Raw genomic sequence first — 21022 nt, 5'->3', positions numbered from 1 at the left:
TTAAACACATATTCCCTTCACCCCTATTTCCATCGCTTATTCCGTCACTTTTCGTTTTTACAACAGTCATTCAATCAGGGGCGGCCAGGGGTGACTGGGGGCCCTCGGCTGGGGCTCATGATGGAGCCCCCCTTACAGAGGGAGTCAGGGGTCCTCCCGTGGAAATTCCATACCCGGAAATTCAATTCTGGCTCTTAAAAACTAGATAACTACAAAACAGGTACATATTTTGTACGAAAAAAAATACAATGAAAACTGGAAATTTCACAGCTAATAAAATGTAATTACGTATTATGGTTCTATTACCTATTATTTAGTGAATTTGTTCCTTGACACTACGCTGAAATGTAAAAAAATCTCTAACATAACCTTTTCAAATAACCCTTTCAAAAAAGCATTGGGTTCTCTTTCATCTTCCGACACTTTTATTTTACTTATTTTTTATATAATCTTATTACACCGAGTGTGCGTACAGTGTAAAGCAAAATAGTTGACTGAAATGTAAGTCTGAAAAGTGAGAATTTCATAGCTTATAAAATTTTATAAGGTAGTGTGATTCTCTTTTATAGTTGGCGAATTTTTTCTTTATAACTGCACTGAAATCTAAAAAATAACATTTTTGAATAACCCTTTCAAAAAAGCACATTTGCACACCTCTCTTTCAGCAAGTGGGTTTATTTCCACCACCGTCAAAAATAAACTAATAGATACATTAGGTTGAAAAAACCTTACGCAAAATATTTGTGGCAATTTGAAAGCAAAATAGTGCTCTGTTTTTTATCAAGAACCTCATTTTAGGTAGGGTGTAGCCACATGGCTACGCTATGCGGAAATGGGATAAAAATGGAATTAGAAACAAACTAGGCAAATTCCAAACAGCTTAATACATTTTACAGGGTGTACAACCAATCAAAGCAGAAAATTTCATGCATAATTTCAGGTTATCCGGGGAAATTCTACAAAATTCAAGGTTAATCTTCCATGATTACAGCAATATATAAGAATTTTAAAATACCGAAAATTAATTCAATACTTTTAAACAATATTATATTTATTCATTATTTTATATTTCTAATTTAAAGACTGAGACTTGGTCATAGAAATTTCACACTTTATTTATGAATGTCTCATGTGGCATCTCTAGATATATTCCATAATTTAAATAAATGCATATATGTTTTCATAAAGTGCAACTTGAATTGTAATCAATGCATTGTAAAGCATGCGTGTGCCTTAAATTGCCTTATAAATTCCGGCAAACAAATTTTCAGCCAGAAACAGGTTATTGAACTGGCTAAATAGTACGTGAAATGAAGTTCCAGGTTAAAGAAAAAATTCACGAATAATGCATGAATAATTCCAGGGGCTAAAAGTTCATGCATACCATATTTGACGGCATATTAGACGCACTGGCATATAAGACGCACCCTTATTTAGAAGGCCACACACCAGGAAAAAAAGTTTCAATAGTCCGCTCGACTGCTAGGTACCACAATAACTTAGAATGTAGTTTCTTATAGTCCTCACTTTTCGTAAAAGCCAGATAAACAATCATTGAATACAATTACCAAACATATTTTTATTGAGGAACCGAAAACCAAAAATTATATATTTTTATTGAGGAAAATTGCCAAACGGCAAGCCATTTTGGACATGATGTGTAAATTTCAATAATGAATGAATGAATGAACGACAAGCAATCGAACATTATACAAAATAAAGCAGAAACAACAAAAAACACAGATTCTTTTAGTTCTCACGGTACGTAAAAGCCAAATGAACAAAGCAAAAACATAGGCGGGCAAAGTAAAGCAGAAACAAAAGAGGGCAGAGCGAGCGCTATTAGTTCCATTTACTTTTAGACCGGAACGGTGCGATGTCGGAAGGAAAACATCACAGTCCTCTCTTTTGCACTATATTTTTGCAGGCAAAAATTTAGTTACACCTGATAAAATAATTATGGCAGATGTAGAAAAAGTTACGTGTGTCTAGACCTTTATCCGGGCTAAAAATAGCATTCAGTATTGAAAGTTAACCTGTGTCCTTCACGTATAAGACGCAGGTAACTTTTTTGAGATCAAATTTAGGAAAATACAGTAATTCCCAATTCTTTTTTCCAGTCACTGGACACCCTGATTTTATGACAGATTTTGACAAATAAGAGTAATTTTTAAGGGGGAGCCAAACGACAAAATATTTTACTCCAGTTTTTTCTTTTGAGCGCTTATAGGTGCACATCTCCCAACAACAAGGCATCCTAAGCTCAGTCTCTCCAGCCCAACAAAGAATCCCAGGTTGCCGACCAGGCAGCCTAAGTTTGGGTCCCTTCAGCCCTCACAAAGGATCCTGCTTTGGTCGTATGATTGCACGAGAATGTTTCTGTGCGTGGGTGTATAAGTGAGTTTGGCAATACCAGTTGAGAGGCTGGGATTTGATCCCAGTGGTAAAACTCTCCCCTTCCCACATACTAACACAGTGATTCATTGTTGCAAGTTAGACAATAGTTGGGAAATGATATATGGCCAAATGAGATTTTCATTTCACATTGCAAAAGGCTTTTATGTACTTCCCTTATGAGCAGGGGTGGTCTGGTGTGCTTGGGGTGGTTCTATTATCTATCTAAAAAAAACTTTAAAATAACCTTTTCGAATAACCCTTTCAAAAAGTATCAGGTTCTCTTTTATCTTCAGACACCTTTATTTTATCATTGTATATAATCTGAGTGTGTTGTATACATCAATTAATGAAAGTGCAGAATTATATTTTTGCAAAATACTTTGGTTCAACTAATATGAGTATTTTTTTATTACTCCTTTCATATACACTTCACAATAGAAGCGAGCATTGTAGGGGCCCCCTAAGCTGGGGCCCTTGGCAATTGCCGACCTGGCCAGACCGCCCCTGCAGAAGTTATTTCTTCGCTGTAGCTTAGAGGCATTTTTTGCGAAATTCCACTGAGGAAAACAAACCACCATCAGAAACTTGAAAATAGTAAAAGAATGCCGTCTCCAATACAAAAAGATACATCAAAGGCAGCAAAATTGGTCTCTTAAAGAAGGCCCATTTATTCAAGGCATTCATTCTGCTATGCCCTTCCCGCATTCTCTTACAACACATCTGTGGCAATAACAACAGCATAAAAGTAACTGCAAAAGCAATCATTTGCATCGTAGTAGGAGCAGCACATAAAATTGGCTATTGAAATACATAGGAGCAAAATATCCATTTGCATTTGGGAAAAAAATTTATGGATGTAAAAGAGGTTCAGTATGATTGAGCGCAAGCCTTATAGAGGGATGGATAAGGGATTTCTTTTAGAAACAGAATTATTACAGAGAAAAAAAAGACAAAAAAAGACAAGGGGGGTATGCCACCTTGCCCTATCCCACCCCTTTACCTCTATGCGTATAACAAAGTCCAAGCATAGTTTTTCCTGAAGAGTTTTGGGGTAGTATTGATTTCTTCCTCCTTTTAAGGGGCACTGAATTCAAATCAGAGTCTTCAAAAAAATTTACTCAGCAATAAGGAAGAATGGAAAAATTTTTCCACTTTAGGTTTTTTGCTTATAAGTTGGAATCTATCAACTTTTAACAACTAACTTATCTGTCAAAATTCAAGTGCATAAACTATCTTACATATTTTAACTATTGTGGATTCAGAGCTTCAAAATATCTAGGAATCCACCATCAAAAATAAATTACAAAGAATGTAGGCTTTGGCAAAGGAAATAAATACTAATTTTAAAATGGATCCTGAGTCCAACCTATTCATTGAAGAGCACAATCTAAGTGAAAACATTTGCAGGAAATCAAACTGATATACCCAGACTTTTCTGGACTATACCATACCATACGTCTCGGGAACTTCAGAGACAATTTCTCACGTGCTGAAGAAACCAGGAATCGTAATGCGATACAAGGCATTTAAGAAGATGAGAGACATGTTTCCTTCCGCCAAAGACCGACTCCATCCCTTGAACATGGAAGGTGTATACAAAATCCCATGCTCTTGCGAGAAATCTTACATCAGGCAGACAGGGCATTCCATTACTTTCCGATCAAAAGAACACAAACATCCAGATAGGGAGAAGTCGGCCATAGCTGAGTGTGTCTACTCTGAAGATGGACATAATATTTTAATCAACAAAACGCAGGTGATAGCCCAAGAAAAAATTTATCACAGAAGACTAATTTGCAAGGCAATTGAAATTGAAAAATGCCCCAAAATTTTAACTGAGTGGATGGCGTTAAACTCAGCAAGATGTGAAAGAGAATCTTCCAACAGAAACAATAGTGCTGATATTTCCAGTATGGTTAAATCAATGATTCACCTATCCACAACACACAATGGAGGAGAGTCCACTCATCGCTCAAGGACAGGACTGACAGTTCTAATGATCTCAGCATCACCCTTCTCCCCCACCACTCCAGTAGAGTGAGGAGGGGTGACCAGTATATGTATTAATAGACAACCATCTTCCAATTTCTTATTCATCGCTTCATGATGCAACCTGCAATGGCCATAAAAGCTCACGTGACTAAGCGCAATACACAGGTGCTCCCAAAAGCCGTTGACACCAATGAATCTCGCTTGGAAACCCTACATTTCAGACAATGGAATTCCATCAGTGGCAATCCAGAAATGTAGCATCTTCTAGTGTCTTATACAATAATTAACAAGCAGCCATTGAATGAAAAGTGGATGAAATTAAGATAAACGATCTTGTAACCTTAACAAACATACCTAGTGACCAATCTTCAAATAAAATGGGCATATTTTATCTCCATTTATCCATCACGTCCATCCAATTGGCCAAATTTTCTTTTTGCTTGTAACCTGTCTGAAACTTAATCTTGCACCTTGAAATTTTCAGGGTATGTAGATTACATCTACTTCAACATTTGCATGTACCTCAAACATCACAAACATGGGAGAGTGACACATCCCCTTAAATGATTCAATCTCTTTCTGAATAACTGGTAACCTTGCCAAAGCTCGTATTTCACTTCCAGATGGCGATCTGATACTTAGGTTCCTTAAATATATTTGAAAACACATGGGCGTACCCAGCGGAAGGCAGGAGGGGGCAGCTGCCCCCCCTAAAAGCAAAATTAAATTTATTTCACAGAAAGTTTTGAAATTTTTTCTTTAAATCCAAGAGAAGTGTTATTACTACAAAACATTGTAATAAAAATAGAAATATTTTTCTGAGCAAATAATTACATATAAAATCTAATAAAGCACTGTTATAATTTTTTTGAAATTTAGGTTTCCATAATCTTTTCTGTGTTACAACCTGAACAACCTCGGCTTGCCCCCCTCTAGTTTTGATCCTGGGTACGCCCTCGTGAATTCACACATTTTCATTTAAAGAACTGCCAATTAGCTCAAATATTGAATATACCCTCACCTGATACATGCACATCCCAATCTTGCAATACTTTCAGTAGACTGTACAACACATTCCACCATTACGAGAAGTAGTTGTCGGACCATCAAAGTGGAACCTTGCTTCAGCTTTAGATTCTTGTTACCTGCAATATAAATTACAAAAATTTAAGTCTTGACTAGATAATTTACGGCTACTGACAATGTAATGCATGTAAATTACTAAACAACTGATGTTGGCCATTACAATTTACAACTGTAAATGTTAATATTTTCTCTTTCCGAGAAACCACAAAGTCATTTGGATAGGGTTTCTCTTAAAATGGTTATCACCATACCTCACAAACATTTAGAGGGGATTTGAACCACGTAACTACCCCTGCTTCCTATGGTCTTGGTTTTCTCAAAAGTTAACTACACTGGGAATTTACAGAATATGACATGAATAAGGACTACACTTAAGAATGATAATTGAACGAAAAACTTCTCTAAAAGAATACCAGTTGCACAAGCTGGCTTGTTTCGCTGGAGAAAATAATGAACATAGAACAGACCATTTTGTGAGATTTCGTTGACATGTTACAACCAACTTAAGAGTATATGGCAATATTTTTTGGAACCGTGTAACACATTACATAACACGGACAATAATTGACTGCAATTATAATTAGATTATAAATTATAGATAAATATGCAAGTTAATGCAAAAACATATCTTCTACCTTAATTAAAGAGCTCAGATATGAAAGACAAATGGAAATTTAGGATGAATAACTATGGGGCTTCATCTTTCACCTTCAAATAATACTATTTAACGATATATCAAAGAATTTTCGAGGCATTCAGACCACTCATTATGCCACATGCTTCCTCTATGGACTACACTTAAGTCAAACCCATCCACATGATAATAACTTCTGGCAACAGACTCACTAAATAAATAGAATATGCACAAATGTAGCAATGGATACATGAGCTTACCATGTAAATAATTCAGGTATTCTACCACAAGGTCAGTAGTTAAGCCACAACACTGCTTGAAATTTGGAGCAAAATTGTCCCAGCCACGAAATATTCTACCAGTTTTTCGAAGCCAACACTGAACCATTGGAAGTAATATATGGTTTATGCAGTAAAGACCAAAGTCAGGTCCTGAAAAATAAAGAAAAACATACAACATAATGCAAATGAATAAATATTTTTTTTTCTAAAATTAGGAACTACAGCAGACTCCCAACTATACAGCTGCGGATTATCTGTGTTGGGTATAATCCACGCATGAGTTTTACACTTCATCAATGTTTTCCGCTATCTTTATAAAAAAATTAATCGGATGCAAAAGAAACAATATATTTGCGTTTCATGCAAGGCTGCAATTTGATTATTGTTTCCATTAGAATCCTCTTTGTACAAGGGAATTATTTTATTTACTTTTAAATATGGAATGTTTCAAGTTTACTTGGCCATCGGCTCTACCATGCAGACGACAATCAGCAGCGGGAAAAAATCTCTTGATTAATTTTAGAAGATTCTTCAATGGTTAAACAATCCCAATTTAAGAGATATGTTGTCTATAATTGAATATTTCATATCAAAAATGTGCAATAATTACCGTGGCATCGCATACGGCCCAAAGGAACCAGAGATTTTGTCACACTAAGACATATTTATGCTGTGATTAGTCGAGTCAAACTGGAGAGGAAGGGAATAGTAGAAGTGAAGGCAGCGAGGGAAGTGGAAGTAGAGATAGCATAAGTTACAGCCAGGCACTCGCCTGAGTAGACAAATTGCCAAGAGACCAGGTTTCCTATAATTGCTACTGCGCGATGGGATGATTGCACACCTATTAACTTCACAGAAGCTCCGTACTCGTGTTATATAAACATTACAGTGCATGCTTGCGTTCAGTAACTACGTAGCGTGGTGCCTGACAGTGTAGTTTCCGATATTGCACCATGGTTTTGAAGGATTCATGCAAACCAATTTTCTGAACCTGTGATCTCACAGACACGGGTGCACGGTGAAATCATGAAACCAGGTATTACATGGAGCAATAGGAATATGAGTAAAATCACGTTATCGCCGCTAAAAAGATAGCAGTTACGAAAAGAAAGCTCTAAATGATTCCGGAAAGCTATCTGAAAAAACAGACTATGTGCAAAGTTAATAATTGATAGTTTGATTTGCCTAAATTATGATAATTACAAGAAATTACAATGAAGGTTTGGAATATTCATGTTTCCCGATTATTCGTGCCACCTCTCCCCATCATTAGCCCGGATAATCAGGAGTACCTATGTAGTATGTTTAGCACTAGTAGCCGAACTACGATTTTAAAGGTTTCTGGCATAATTCAAATGGGATTCGTTTATACGAACAATGGCGATCACATGTATTCAGCAATCACAAGGAAATTAACATTCAGCCATGCAGAATAATTAAAGCAATCTCAGATTAGTCCCTCTAGAGCTTGCAATCGAAAAATATACAGCTGAGTACCCCGAATCCAGCACTAAGGGGGACTCAATTTAAGGAGACCCATGAACATGGCGGATAAGCATTATATCTGTTGCCATTTTGCACACTTTTATTTGATAGCCAACACCGGCCCCATTGCACTGATAAGCAACCGTATCTCCATCAGTGTGACTTTCATTAGCCATAAACCGAAGAGGAAGTGGTTCCGCAATCTCTGTCCTCAATCAGTTTTTTACACTGATTTTCCTAGAGAGAGTTATAGATTAAGTTTTATTTCGGCTTTCATGATGGGATCTAACAGTCCTTGCTAAGTACCTGGGTGCACAGGAAGCTACGGAAGTCAAAAGAGATGTAATAAGTAGTGAGGCACACGAATTCCCCACCAGTCACTAATGCTAGGCTCCTAATTTTATGAATGAAGTTCTGGCTTTCCTATGCCTTCCGGCTCTGTTGCTGGGTTACTCATTTTCATGGAATGGGTTACGATATTCTGTTGAAACACGATTCCTTCTGATCATAACTTCCCTCATCAATGATCACCTCCAGCAATGTGATAGTTTTTAAGACATACCCATAAGTTTTGAGCAGTGTTGAAGAAGTAGCTTCAATGTGGGACGGAGGTAGCAACAGCATTGTATTTTTAACACGTTGCGTACGGATGGCGAGAATTCTCGTCATTTTTTTCCCGAAAGTTCGGGATGGATGACGAAGATTCTTGTCATTTAGGCACGTCAACCTAAACAATTTTAAAGCGTACAATACGTATTAGTTAGTACGTATTCAGTTATTGTTCATTATTCATAATGAATTGATGCATCATAACGTTTGATTGGATAAAGTTATATTCTAAACATTAGCTTTTTAACCATGTTTAAACCAAAGGCATTACGCACTAATAGGCACATATTTCCCAGAATCGGCATTCCTAGGAATTTAAATACCCCGGTACTCAACGTGTTAAAACGCTGAATTACTTGAATAATAATTTTAAATGTATGTATATAACCATTCAAGTAGTAGATAAATCTAACCTCTAAGATGAGTACCACTATTAGGCAAATTAACTCACCTGGAACATCCAGAAGAGACCTTAGAAGTGAAAACATTGTTTCTAAGGTGTGAGGCTGGTATTTCTGAGGACAAGTAGTAGTAGAACTTGCTAAGCCTTCAATAAGGATAAACCAGACATGTAGAATACCACTACTATTGTCCATTTGCTCCAGAGACAATATTTCACTGCTGGACAGCAATGCTTTATACGAAGAAGACAATTCCCACTCATTTTTCTCTTCCTGGTTGTCAGATGAACTGAAATTTACCACCTCAATGTTTGGAATAACTGGGTCAACCACTTGAGGCATATTGTTCAATTTGATCCTAGATTCAAAAGATAATCACAATGAAAAATTATCACTCATTTTCAGGGGTAAATTAGCATTAAAGGATAAATTAAAATATTTTTTTACTATTTTCAATGCAACAAGGGGAATATTTGCATTCTCTAATTAAGCTATGTACAACAAAAATACCACAATTTGAGATTATTAGGTCAAATCATTACATTCAGCTACTCAAGCCCAATGTCAGCAGAACAATAATTTTCACAGTGCACTACCTTAATAACTTAGAAAAACATTTACCTTAAGACTAGAGAGAAAATTGCAGTCATAGACCATTATAATTAATGAGCACTTTCTTCATCTTGCATATAATAAATTTAATTTCATATGATCATTATTAAAGGGAAAAATAATGCTGGATATTTCTCTTTTTTCATAATACTATAGAAAATTTATGGCTAAGTTAGCATGCATAAATGGTAATGAACCATGAAGCTTACCTATCTGTTGCATGAAAAATAGGGCATGCTGGCATTAGATGCATAGCTGAAAGAATCCTTGAGCACCGATGGATATATTTTAAGGCAGCAATACACAAATCAAGAGGAGGTAAATCTTCTTGGATTACATCCCCTGCATGACTCAATTCATTAGGCTCTTCTGTATCTGGGACTAAAGAAAAATACAAATATTGTCATTATGCACTTAAAAATATTGAAATGAAATAAAATAATAAGACAGAGCTTCGAAGATCAACAATTAACATACTGGCTACATTTAAAGCATAATTTATATGAACTTACTATCTCCCCTAACGTGTTTCAGAAGACACAGAATGCAATCCACAGCTGCATTTGAAAACACCAAAGTATTGTCCGTGTTCAAAAATACTTCAAATATATCAAGAATGACTCTCAAATTTCCACACGGCTGGCTGTCAGAACTATTAGAATTCACCAAGGCAGATGATCCATGCACTGCTCGGAGTGTACCGAAGAGAGGTCGCCAACCCGACCTAATTTCAGTCCGATTTGTCTCCACAAACTCACAAAGAGATGTCACTATCTGAAAATTAAGAAGGTATTTTTATGAGTTAAAACAAAAAAGTTACGACAGTAGCATGGATAATAAAAATGTTCTCACTTAGCATTCTACTGCATGAATACAATGGTAAGAAGAATTGGAAAATTGTTTTTAGGAAATAACAGCAGACTAACTACTGGTAAACACTTACACAACCAATCAAAGCCAAAAAGAATCATAAATATACCTTGTCTGCACGAATCTAAAATGAACACAACTCTAATATGACTCCCCTTTTATTGGATTTCCGCTAAGGAATGAAAGTTAATTTTGAAAAATAATTGCTGTATATACATATATATTTGAATATAGTCCCCACTGTTCTGCCCAAAATCACCAGGAGGTAAGTTACAGGGTGGCCTACATCATATCCTCTTTTAACAATTTAGTTTTAAAAGAGGCAATGGCCATCTAGATTCATGAAAATACAGTGATCTTATCACTGCAGTACCACAATAAGCTTGATATTCAGCTTATTAAAAGGAAAGTAATACCAAATAACATTTTTAAAACCTTGCAATTGGAAAAAATCCTTTGAAACCCAAAAAACAGAGAATGAATCCTAATAACTCACTTGATCCTGGACATCCGCATCACAAAGTTCTAGACACAGTAAGTTCTCAAACGGCTTGAAAAGAGCTTCATTGAAGTGAAAATGAGGCAGTTCTGACTGCTCATTCAATAGAGCTATGACTGTGTCATGAATACATGCAACTGCTTTTTTGGATATCAGTCGTTCTTTGTGGCATGCAGCCTGGAAGAAAAATTGAAATGTGTATTATACTAAATCCAGATTCTATGCTATAGCAAAGTTCAATACAGTTAGACTAAACAAACTCAGGAAAGTCATTTCTAACATCAAATATATGTGACAAGCTTTCATCCAATAATAACAGTAAAATCTGATAAAAAAAAACAGTGTAATATGCTGAGATATAATCTCTATAGTGACTGACTCAACTTTGTGGAAGTTTATTCTAACAAATGAAAGGAACAAACTATATATTTATCCACCAATTCATTTTCGCTCTACAACTAGTTTCGATGCAGTGGCATCATCACCAGGTACAAAGGTTACAAGCACAAAATACGTCCTAATATATCATAGAAATTATGTGTTTTCAGTGGGGAAGGAAGAAGCTATGTGGAAGGGGTGGCTGGGAAAATCTCAAGTAGGTGATGTGGCATTGTGGGTGGGTGGTGAGACTTGGAGAGGGGCAGGGTGTGGAAGACCATTGGTCGGGAGTTTCGTAGGGTTGTCGGTGACTAAGGTATTGACGGTGGTGTCCGTAGGAGTAGGGGGAGGGGAAGGATTATGGGTTGCTGGTTTTTCCGTGAGGGTCAGAGAGGCTTTTAGGAGGGGGGAAAGGTTTTCAAATAGAATGTCATTACGTAGGGGGCGTTTCTTGATGAGCTTTCTAATCTCCAATTCTTCTGTATTTTTCTTCCCGGTGTAGAATTCTTGGGATGTAATCATTTCTGTGGTTCTCCTCCCACAAGTGTTTTGCAAAGTGGGACTGGGAGAGGTTAAAAGTCCAGAAACTCCTTTTGTGTTCCTTCACTCTCTGCCAGAAAGTGCGGCCCATTTGTCCAATATAAGCAGCAGAGCACTCATTTCATTCCAATAAAAAAATGCCACTGTTTTCCAATGGGTCATTTCTCTCTTTTGTGTTATTAAATATTCTTTCCAGGTTGTTGTTCTTATAAAAAGCAATCTTGAAAAGGTTTTTGGGAAAAAGGTTGCTCACTTTCTGTGATAAAAAAACTGTAGTAAGGTAATTTTCTCCACTTAAATTTATCGCACTTTGATTACATTGGACTGAATAACATATCATGTGCTCTTAGGGAACGTTTTTTTACGAGCATTTTATCTACAAGCGGTTCTGATACATCCGTTCGTTGTTGTTATTGTTTTGATCATGCCCATTCCTTATTAAAGTTTTCTTTTGAGAGGGGGATATTCAGAAGTCTATTTATCAAGAAGTGAAATGTCGATAACTTTTGGGAAATGTGATGGTGGTAGTCAGAGGGGATTACATGATCCGTGGTGAAGGTTTTTCTAAAAATATCAAATTCAAAACACTTAGCACTTTTGGAAACAGCCACATCAAGGAAATTCAATTTATCACTAGCTTCTTTTTCACACGTGAATTTGATTCTGTCACACTGGTTGCTTTCACACTGGAGACAACTGGCCACACGGGAACGTTAACTTTATGTATATTGGGGAGCCTGAAAAAACAGGGTGCCCTTGGATTGATCATTGTCAATTTATAAATTTCGCTGGGCTTGATAAGTCTAGGGGTGGAGTTGAGGAATTTTTTTCACAATATGGTTTAAACTTTTTGGTTGGATCCCCATAAGTTTTATGATTTGGTTATTCTTGATGAAACTGTAGCACTTATTAATGTAGTCTTCCTTATTCATGATTACCACCGCGTTTCCTTTGTCTGCCTTTTCAATTACTAAATTGTTCTCATCCAGTCTTTTTTGTTAGATTTTATGGACTTAAGTTCCGAAGATCTGCTTCCTTTGTCACTGGTTGGTGATTAAACCACACCTGGTAGTTTCCCTGCGATAATAGTTTTCAAACCAATGTCACATTTCTCCAGAGCCACTTCACAATCGATCACTAAATTCTCCATCATCACTATCTCTCATTGAGATATAAAATTTCTGGATATCACATCTAAGTAATTTCATGGCAAGTGAGTAAAATATATTGCGATGCATATGATAATATTTTACCTGATTTAAGTATACCGGGACTAGCCACGGTGATAACTTTTACTGCTGTCACCCACAATGCACAAATTTTTACAAATTAAACAAAACAATATTTAATCAGACAAAAGTTCAAGATAACTGAAAAAGCTGAGTAAAGACAAGTAAGTATGCTCCAGCTAGCCAAGCCGGTCACCAAAGCAGTGGCTGATGTGTTCACGATCTACAACTGATTGCACACAGAGGATGAGGGAGCAATCAAGTGTAGTAATACACAGCTGACTTGAGACTACAGGGTAGACATTCAAATTTGCCAGCAGCCAAGCAAAAGTGGGTGACTAAGGAGGGCACATACTTAGCAGGATTATACCACCAATCCAATTACTTAAACCACCTTAAATGGGATTGCCATAAAGTGTTGAATGTAACGTATGAATAAAATGGAACTGATGAATCCATGTATGTATTTCAATAATCAAAATATAAATCATAAATGCTCTTTACCTCCATGAAATGAGGTCCAACCACCGACCACACCTTCATGATGTGAATAAGAGGTCGGCCACTCTTCACGCATTTAAGCATCACATCACCAATACGACTAAGGAGTAGCATGTTGCCAGTGGTTTCTGATTCTTTATTCTTCATAAAGAGAGGCCGCCACCAAAATCGTGACCGAGTGTTGGCTTTAGTGACCCTCTGGGAAAACAACTGCGCTTGGCTAGTGGCACACAGTTCCGTCAAAAAACTATTCAAGGCTTGCAGGTTTAGCTTCAATGCTGCATCATCAAATAACCTTGAACAAAAAACATGAAAAATCAGAAGAAAAATTAAGCACAAAGTACATAATTCCAGTTAACATAAGTCTAATCATAAAAATGTAATAATTAAAGAAGTTAATTTCAGGAGGGTAATGAGCAAGAGATAATACGAACAAGTCACCTTGATAATTCTTGCAACCCTTCATAAAAGAATTTTTCTCACATTCATATTTGAGTTCAGGTTGAGAAAGTTCGGAAAGACAAAGCTAATCAGATTTCAATTCTCATTTAGACTTCACATCAACATGTGTCTAAAATGGCTGAACAGAGGCAACACATGTAATCACAAATTTTCACACAGTGATAGGACCAAGCCTCTTATTAATTAATTATCAGCTAGTTTAAATTTAATTATTGATTTAATACCTGTTACAGGATTTTCCAAAAATTTACTAAATTTACATCTTCTTCAGAACATACACATCTAATAGGAAAAATGATGAGGAACTTTCGACGTGAAGCAAACTTTATCAACCTAAATGTTATGCCAACATTTTCACCAAGTCCTAAGTAATGGCAGAGGATCAAATACAGTAGATTCTCATTATTATGAAGTTCACGGGACCAAAAAACTGGAGGTTCGTAATAACAAGGTTCATAGGAGCATTTCCTTTAGGATTCATCACAATAAATATTCCTTGCCAAAATTTCTTGTTTCTTCAATCTCCTGTACTAATAGTCAAGCTGCAGAATAGCTTCAGCCATGTGTATGATACAGGTGATAAATTATGCAAAAATATATTAAAAAACAAGCAATCATTTAAACAAATTAGGCATTAATGGTGCTCTCTAGAACTTTTAGCAAGTGAAGAGGTGAATTTCTTAAAAAATAATATCTTAAAATATTCACCAGTGGCTTTGAAGTGATCTACTTGAAAAGTGATCCTAGGGAAAATAATTTCAGAGTGCCTAGCTCTTGCCCTCTGAATTCAATAAGCAGTTTCTTCTCATCTTCCAAAACCAGGGGGGAAAATTGAAAATTTTGAAAAATAGGGTACTAAGTTGAGGGTTTTTCATTTTTCAAAGGAATCCTTTGTAAATTCATGATTTTTTTCAATATTTTGTTTTCTTTTATGAATCATTGTAATTGTGTTTTTATATTTTGGGGGGGTCCAGACACCCCTTCGATAGAGCATGAAAGTAAGAAGTAGTTTTTTAGTACCCACTGGGACTGGGACTGACCTTCGTAATTTCAAAACAATATTTCTTGTAGTAAAGATTGGATTAGCCTTTTCGACGGGACCAACGATTTGCTTCGTAAAAACGAGAACTTTGTAATAAGGTTGTTTTATTAACGAGAGTCTACTGTACTTGGAATATAGCCATTTGATGGTCATACCTGCATTAATTCAAAGTAAAAAGACCCTAATGGTGAATCAGTTGGCTAATCAGCACCAAAATATATCACATAAGAAAAGAATATAACCTCAGAAGCTAAACCATCAGATCAGATAATGTATTTATTTCTGTTGATTACAAATATATGTACTTAAAAAAGACATTGTTATAGCATATTCAAAAGATGATAGAAGTATTGATTAATTATGTTAAGAAAATATACGAAAATTTATTATAAAAGTTATAAATAAATAAGCTAGCAATTACTTTTTAAATTTTAATATTTTATGAATGAAAAGCCTAGAAATGCCTACGGAAACTAAGTTGCATGGAGGAAGTGTTTACCTGTCCACTTGCTGAGACAGGACACAAATAACTTTAGCAGCATACTGATAGTTCAGAACTCCTTGAGAAGTTATATCTGCATTACTTTCTTGTATGAGTTCCGTGATGGTAGCCGTGGTAGCCATTGGTGAAGTAGAACCAGTCAAAAAACTGTAAGCATCCCCACTTGAATGAAATGAGATCATGTAAGAACAATTGGGATCATGAAGGAATAGTAATATAATTACGATTCAAATATATTATGCATTGAGAAAAAGAAACCTTTCATTAAAAAAATTTTATATTGAAGAGAACATTTTCAATATAACTAACAGAGGTTAGAGCATGCAAGGATCAGAAAAGTAAATGATTCATTATACTAAGTCAGAAGGGCAAATTGAGTTTGCTGGACATAATCTACTAGGAGTTAAGGGAAATTAAATAAATATCAGAAAATCTGAAGAATAAACTACTTCACTAAGAATCCATAAATTTGATCCAATTGATCCAAACAAAATTTCTAGGTAATGACAACTACTCTGAAAAGAGACACAATGGTACACCCATGTCTTTCTTAGCCCAAGGGATGCATTCCTTGGGAACTTTGCGCTAATCGAATTTGCATTATTTGAGACCATTTCAACATAGGGAAGATAGGGATGCCTTCGTGGTAGCATCGGTGTTGGGTATCGAATTGGCTATAAACCATATATTTTCCAATTACTAGCCCAAGAAAACCTTATCTATATCAACATTTATAGCTTAAAATATCTTCATACATGGTAGCCACGCATTCAAAGACATTTTTTCTCGTTGAAAGAAAATTCGTGCATACTTTTGAAATTCCCTCCGTACATGTGGGTGGGCTAGCATGTAGGAAAAAAAATGCATGCCATCTCAGGGGTTTGTAATGCGTTAGCGGTTGTTGGCAAATTTTCAAACCAGTCTAAAAACAATAATTGTGACACTGAGGCCCTTTTGTTGCTCCTCCAAATGACAGTCAAATGGTACTTTGAATAGCATTTGATTGCTCGCAGAGTTTGTGAATAATAAATCATAACTGGCTTTAATTTGAAGTCCTCCGAGGCATTAGAAGCTACGTGAAACAGTCATTAAATGCCTTGAAAACTGACCCAGGCTTTTCTTCCCTGAAAATAAATGAACAAGATTGCATTCTTTTCCAAAACAATCTCATCCCATCAATATTAAAAACTAGTTGAGGGGGAAAGAAGCCACTTTCAATCACAGCTTGGAGTTCATCAGAAAATTTTGCGGTAATTGCGCTATCAGCACTTGCAGATTCACCTGATATCGCCGCACTGAAAACACCTGCTCGTCATTTAAAATTCTGAAACCAACCGGAGCTTTCACTAAATGTCTTGGAGCGATTACCACCCTCATCTTCTTTTACAGATTCAAATAAAGCCACAGCTTTTGCATAAATAACTGCCCAAGATCAAGGAACATCATTCGACGATTTAATATAAATCCAGGTAATTAGAAGTCTTGCCGTTTATTCTAACAATGAACTTTGCGTATGTGTTGAAGTTGGAGCGGCTGATATGACTGACATTTTAATTTCATCCTTATTTAGAATGACATCGTGAGTTGAAACTTACGCACAACATCGCTTTGACGGTCTCCATTGTCAAAGCAATTGATCACTTTCAAATTTTCTTCTAGGTTTATACTTTTTCTTGATAACTTTTCTATTTTCTTATCTGCATTTCTATTTTTGCCATTGTTCACTACATATGACTCTATCAAAATCACCTTCTGGCACTTGACAGCTTTCCGTACTGTATTCTTGAGACGCAGAGGGCCTACGACTGCTGTGAGGGAATGAAGCCAATGTATTTGAGATTCTCCAGCGGATCCTTTTACGTGTTGATGCTATTCATACACAACTCAGCCACCGCTCCATTTCTTTGGCATGAATACCAATAACCTTGAAGGCTTTCGGGTGGACCCTGTCCGTGGAAGTCAATTCACCCAATAACCCATGACAGCAAAAATTACCTTTTAGACCATATTGCTTTCAAAGAACTCATCTCCACTAGCTCCAAACTTAATTAAAAATCTAAAATTAACTAACGTCATTCTGTTAAGGAGAAGATATAAATGACTTTGGTAGGTTGGCTATCCAGACGCATGACGGGTAATTTTTTTTTGGCCTTGCGCTGCAATGGATTTTGACGAATATGTAAAAAAAAAATAAGATTTGAGGCATGCAATACTATTCATTTGCGAAAAATGAGAGTAATTTCATGCATAATTAGTGCAAGTTCACGTTTTATCAAGAGAGTGTTAAGGTTATTTGATTAGGCTAAGCAGCATTGGGATGTTTCCCAAGAACGAATTTGCTCTATATCAAAATTGCACTAATTGAAATTGCACTAAGTGAGGCATGGGTGTAGTCACTGGTCATAATTGAAACATGAGGCTGATGTTTTTCAAAGAGATCCACCCTCACTTACCAATGTTCATCTTCAGTTTCAGGCACTGAGGAAGAACCAAATATAGTCGATGTCTTCTTGGAATTTGGAGATTTGGGCAACAGATTTATAGACAGCTTTGGACCCAAATGCCTGTTATCACTCTGGCTAAAAAAGTTGTGCTCCAAGCATGAGACATACATGCAACACCTGAGTACAAAGCAGAGGAGTTAATCATCTTACAGGGAATAATATGGAAATACATCAGTTAACTTTGACTCTGATCAGATACCTGAATACATGCTTCCAACAGTCACTGCTATGACTTCCCAATTCAAGCCCTCTGCCAAGGAGCACATCCATGCTGAGAGCATGAGAGGTGTGCAACTTTTCAGGTCTTTGTAGGAGCTTGAGGACAGCAGACCTCCTTATGCGTGTTCTTGTCTCTTTCTTAGTGATTTCATTAGGGCAGGAGGCTGAGGCCATCAGGGCAAAGATAGAACCACACCTATTTTGTAATCCTTAAAAAGATCACATAATTAAAACAATAATTATTAGCATGTTCACCCTGGTTTGCAGTTTGTTAAGTATTCCTACGTATTGGCCGACCATACATGAAAAATTAATTATACAAAAAAATCCCTTATCTGGTGGTGGCTACTTCAACTTACATTATTATTCAATGGTGGCACAAAACACCTCACAAAAATCTGGTAGGCCACACTAACAAATGGTGAGAACTGTTGCAACCAGAGTTAGGTAAACAGCAAATTTTTTACTCACACTGATTTGAGCTAAAACTCAAGAATTTCGAGCCAAATTGCTACTAACAATGCTATACTTTACGTTTATAACAAAACACTACATCCATCAGTTCAATTTAATTCCAGATTAGCTTCCTAAATGTCATCAATGCAATGACTTTTCTAAATTATTCAAATCCAGTTGATTTAGCATTCAAACTTGGAGTGAGGACACTGAATTCTCGTAAATCCAAAATATGAGTCAGACTTATCTATTGTAACTCCACGGGGTCAGCGGGTGGAGAGTTAACCAACGCGATTGCGGGTCAGGGGTGTAAATAACACGGAACTCGCACACGAGAGAACTCGACGCACATCGTGAGGCAGATGTTCTCGGACGCCGAGAGGGGAAAAAAAGGAGGGGAAGCAGAGGAGGTGTAAGTTCGGAGGTGAGGCCCGGAGGCTCACTCTCTCTCTCTCGTCAACCACAGCTGTGAAAGGATCACGGACAACCTTGCCTGGTGGAAGGTCGATGGCGGCCGGAAGGGCAGATTGTGCGGTGGAGCGACGATCCTGATTCTTAGCGGCAATCTCGCCGGAACAGCTGTTAAGAGTTCTGCCGTGACGCCGGAAGTTATCCTGATTTCAAGCGGCGACGTCGCCAGGACCGTCCTGGAGTTCCACCAGGACACCAAAGTTGTGAGCCCCAAGTACTTGCCCTGCCCGAAAATTGTCGTGTTGAGTTCTCTCGCGATTTGGTATGATGTGAATGACGGAATGGGGTATGTTTTCCGAGTTCCGTATTTTTGGTTTGCTTGGTCGCGGGCGGCGCAGCGTTACATGTGCCAGTCATTTTGCGTTTGCTTCTTCTCCACCCAAAATTCATTTTCATCGCATGCTTGGTCTGTTTCTCTGTTAATGAAGGTAATTAAATTGCATAATTGTTTGTTAATTATTAAAAATAAATGCTGTTATAGATACTTGTGTCCCGACCTTTCATTTGGCAACCTGTCACGGTTCCTTGGATGAGAACCTATTTCACGACCCGATTTACGTTAGCCTGGTATTAGTTTATTAGTATTGTAGACCGAGGGATGGCGCCTGTACGGTCACAATATACTATAAAGTATCGACATACAGCGGAACCTTGATCTATCATTCCCACATTGATAATTTTCCTCATTTTCCTCATTTATCATTTGCCGTTCCTGGTCCCAAATAAAGTTCCATCGAGATTATGTAATTCTTTCCTGCATCTATCATTCCCCAAAGCATTGTTCTCCTGTATTGATCGTTTGCAGATCCAAGTCCCGATGTACTTATATCCCGCATCCATTATTTGACAAAAATAAACCAAGTACACCCATGCCTGGCTTAGTGCAAGGGATGTGTTCCTAGAGGTCTTGGTGCTATACGAATTTGCGTAATATGAGAGCATTTTAACATTGGGAAGAGAGGGATACATTTTCGGTAGCATAAGTGTTGGGTATCGAATTTCCTAAACCATATACAGTGGAACTTGGTTAGTACGTTTCTGAAGGGACCACGAAAAATGAACGTACTAACCAGGAAAACGTACTAACGAGGAAAGTAAATAATAGCAGTCGGGGTTATTGCAATCAGTGAAAAAGTCGTCATAATTACAATTACTATCGGTAGTTCTCATAGGATCGCCTTCCTGAATCTTTTCACATTTAAAATCAAGAAAATGAGCGCTACCGTGAAAAACAATACCATGAGATTAAAAATCGCAATTTTTCATGGACATCCCGGAGACGATTTCATGATTACGGCATCTATCTCCCGTGATTTATCCTATATATATTTACAGAACGAGGACGAGTGAAGCTCAGACAAGCGAAGACAAGTCATTTTTCTTTCTCACAGCGTACTCTGAGAATATAACAACAACCCGGAGTAAGTCAACTGGTTTTTTAAACATCATAAAAATTGGGCAAAATTATATTGACTTTCAAATTACGGCAACAGCCGTAGACATTCGCTTCTGGAATGATACCATTTCGATTGTAAAATCGATCGATATATCGACTGATGACACGCAAGATTATTAGATTACGACGTAATTACAAGAAAATTTTATATTAAACAGTTGAAATTTACTTTCAAAATTTTTCTAATGTCGTCTGCTTTCGTTCCGAGATCAAGTATTTTTAAGCTAAGCTTCGCGTGGAGATCCAGAGAATCGTCTGCTCCCGCAACAGTAGTCAAGTTAATACGCACGACGTCGAGTTTATGGAGCAATACTGCTTTAGATAATGTGGGAATTGTCTAATACCGTTAAGACTCATTTCTTCATCATGATAACTCGTGCAATAGCAACAATTGCC

At 36.9% G+C, this 21022-nt stretch overlaps 1 protein-coding gene across 1 annotated transcript in view; it reads right to left on the bottom strand.

Annotated features, from left to right (window-relative positions):
- LOC124170613 (brefeldin A-inhibited guanine nucleotide-exchange protein 3) overlaps window positions 1-21022 on the bottom strand; it is a 95980-nt gene that overhangs the window by 46707 nt on the left and 28251 nt on the right. Inside the window, exons 17-26 of the mRNA XM_046549441.1 lie at window positions 18224-18452; window positions 17974-18141; window positions 15518-15682; window positions 13518-13809; window positions 10864-11043; window positions 10010-10271; window positions 9707-9878; window positions 8936-9243; window positions 6370-6540; window positions 5411-5534 (exon numbers count right to left, since the gene is read on the bottom strand). Of these exons, the coding sequence (XP_046405397.1) occupies window positions 5411-5534; window positions 6370-6540; window positions 8936-9243; window positions 9707-9878; window positions 10010-10271; window positions 10864-11043; window positions 13518-13809; window positions 15518-15682; window positions 17974-18141; window positions 18224-18452 (2071 nt within the window). The remainder of the gene's footprint in view (window positions 1-5410; window positions 5535-6369; window positions 6541-8935; window positions 9244-9706; window positions 9879-10009; window positions 10272-10863; window positions 11044-13517; window positions 13810-15517; window positions 15683-17973; window positions 18142-18223; window positions 18453-21022) is intronic.

This window comes from Ischnura elegans, chromosome X (genome assembly GCF_921293095.1).
Source record: "Ischnura elegans chromosome X, ioIscEleg1.1, whole genome shotgun sequence".
In the NCBI taxonomy this organism is placed as follows: Eukaryota; Metazoa; Arthropoda; class Insecta; order Odonata; family Coenagrionidae; genus Ischnura; species Ischnura elegans.
The sequence above is the reverse complement of the archived record's forward strand: the minus strand, read 5'-3'. Positions and strand labels throughout refer to the sequence as shown.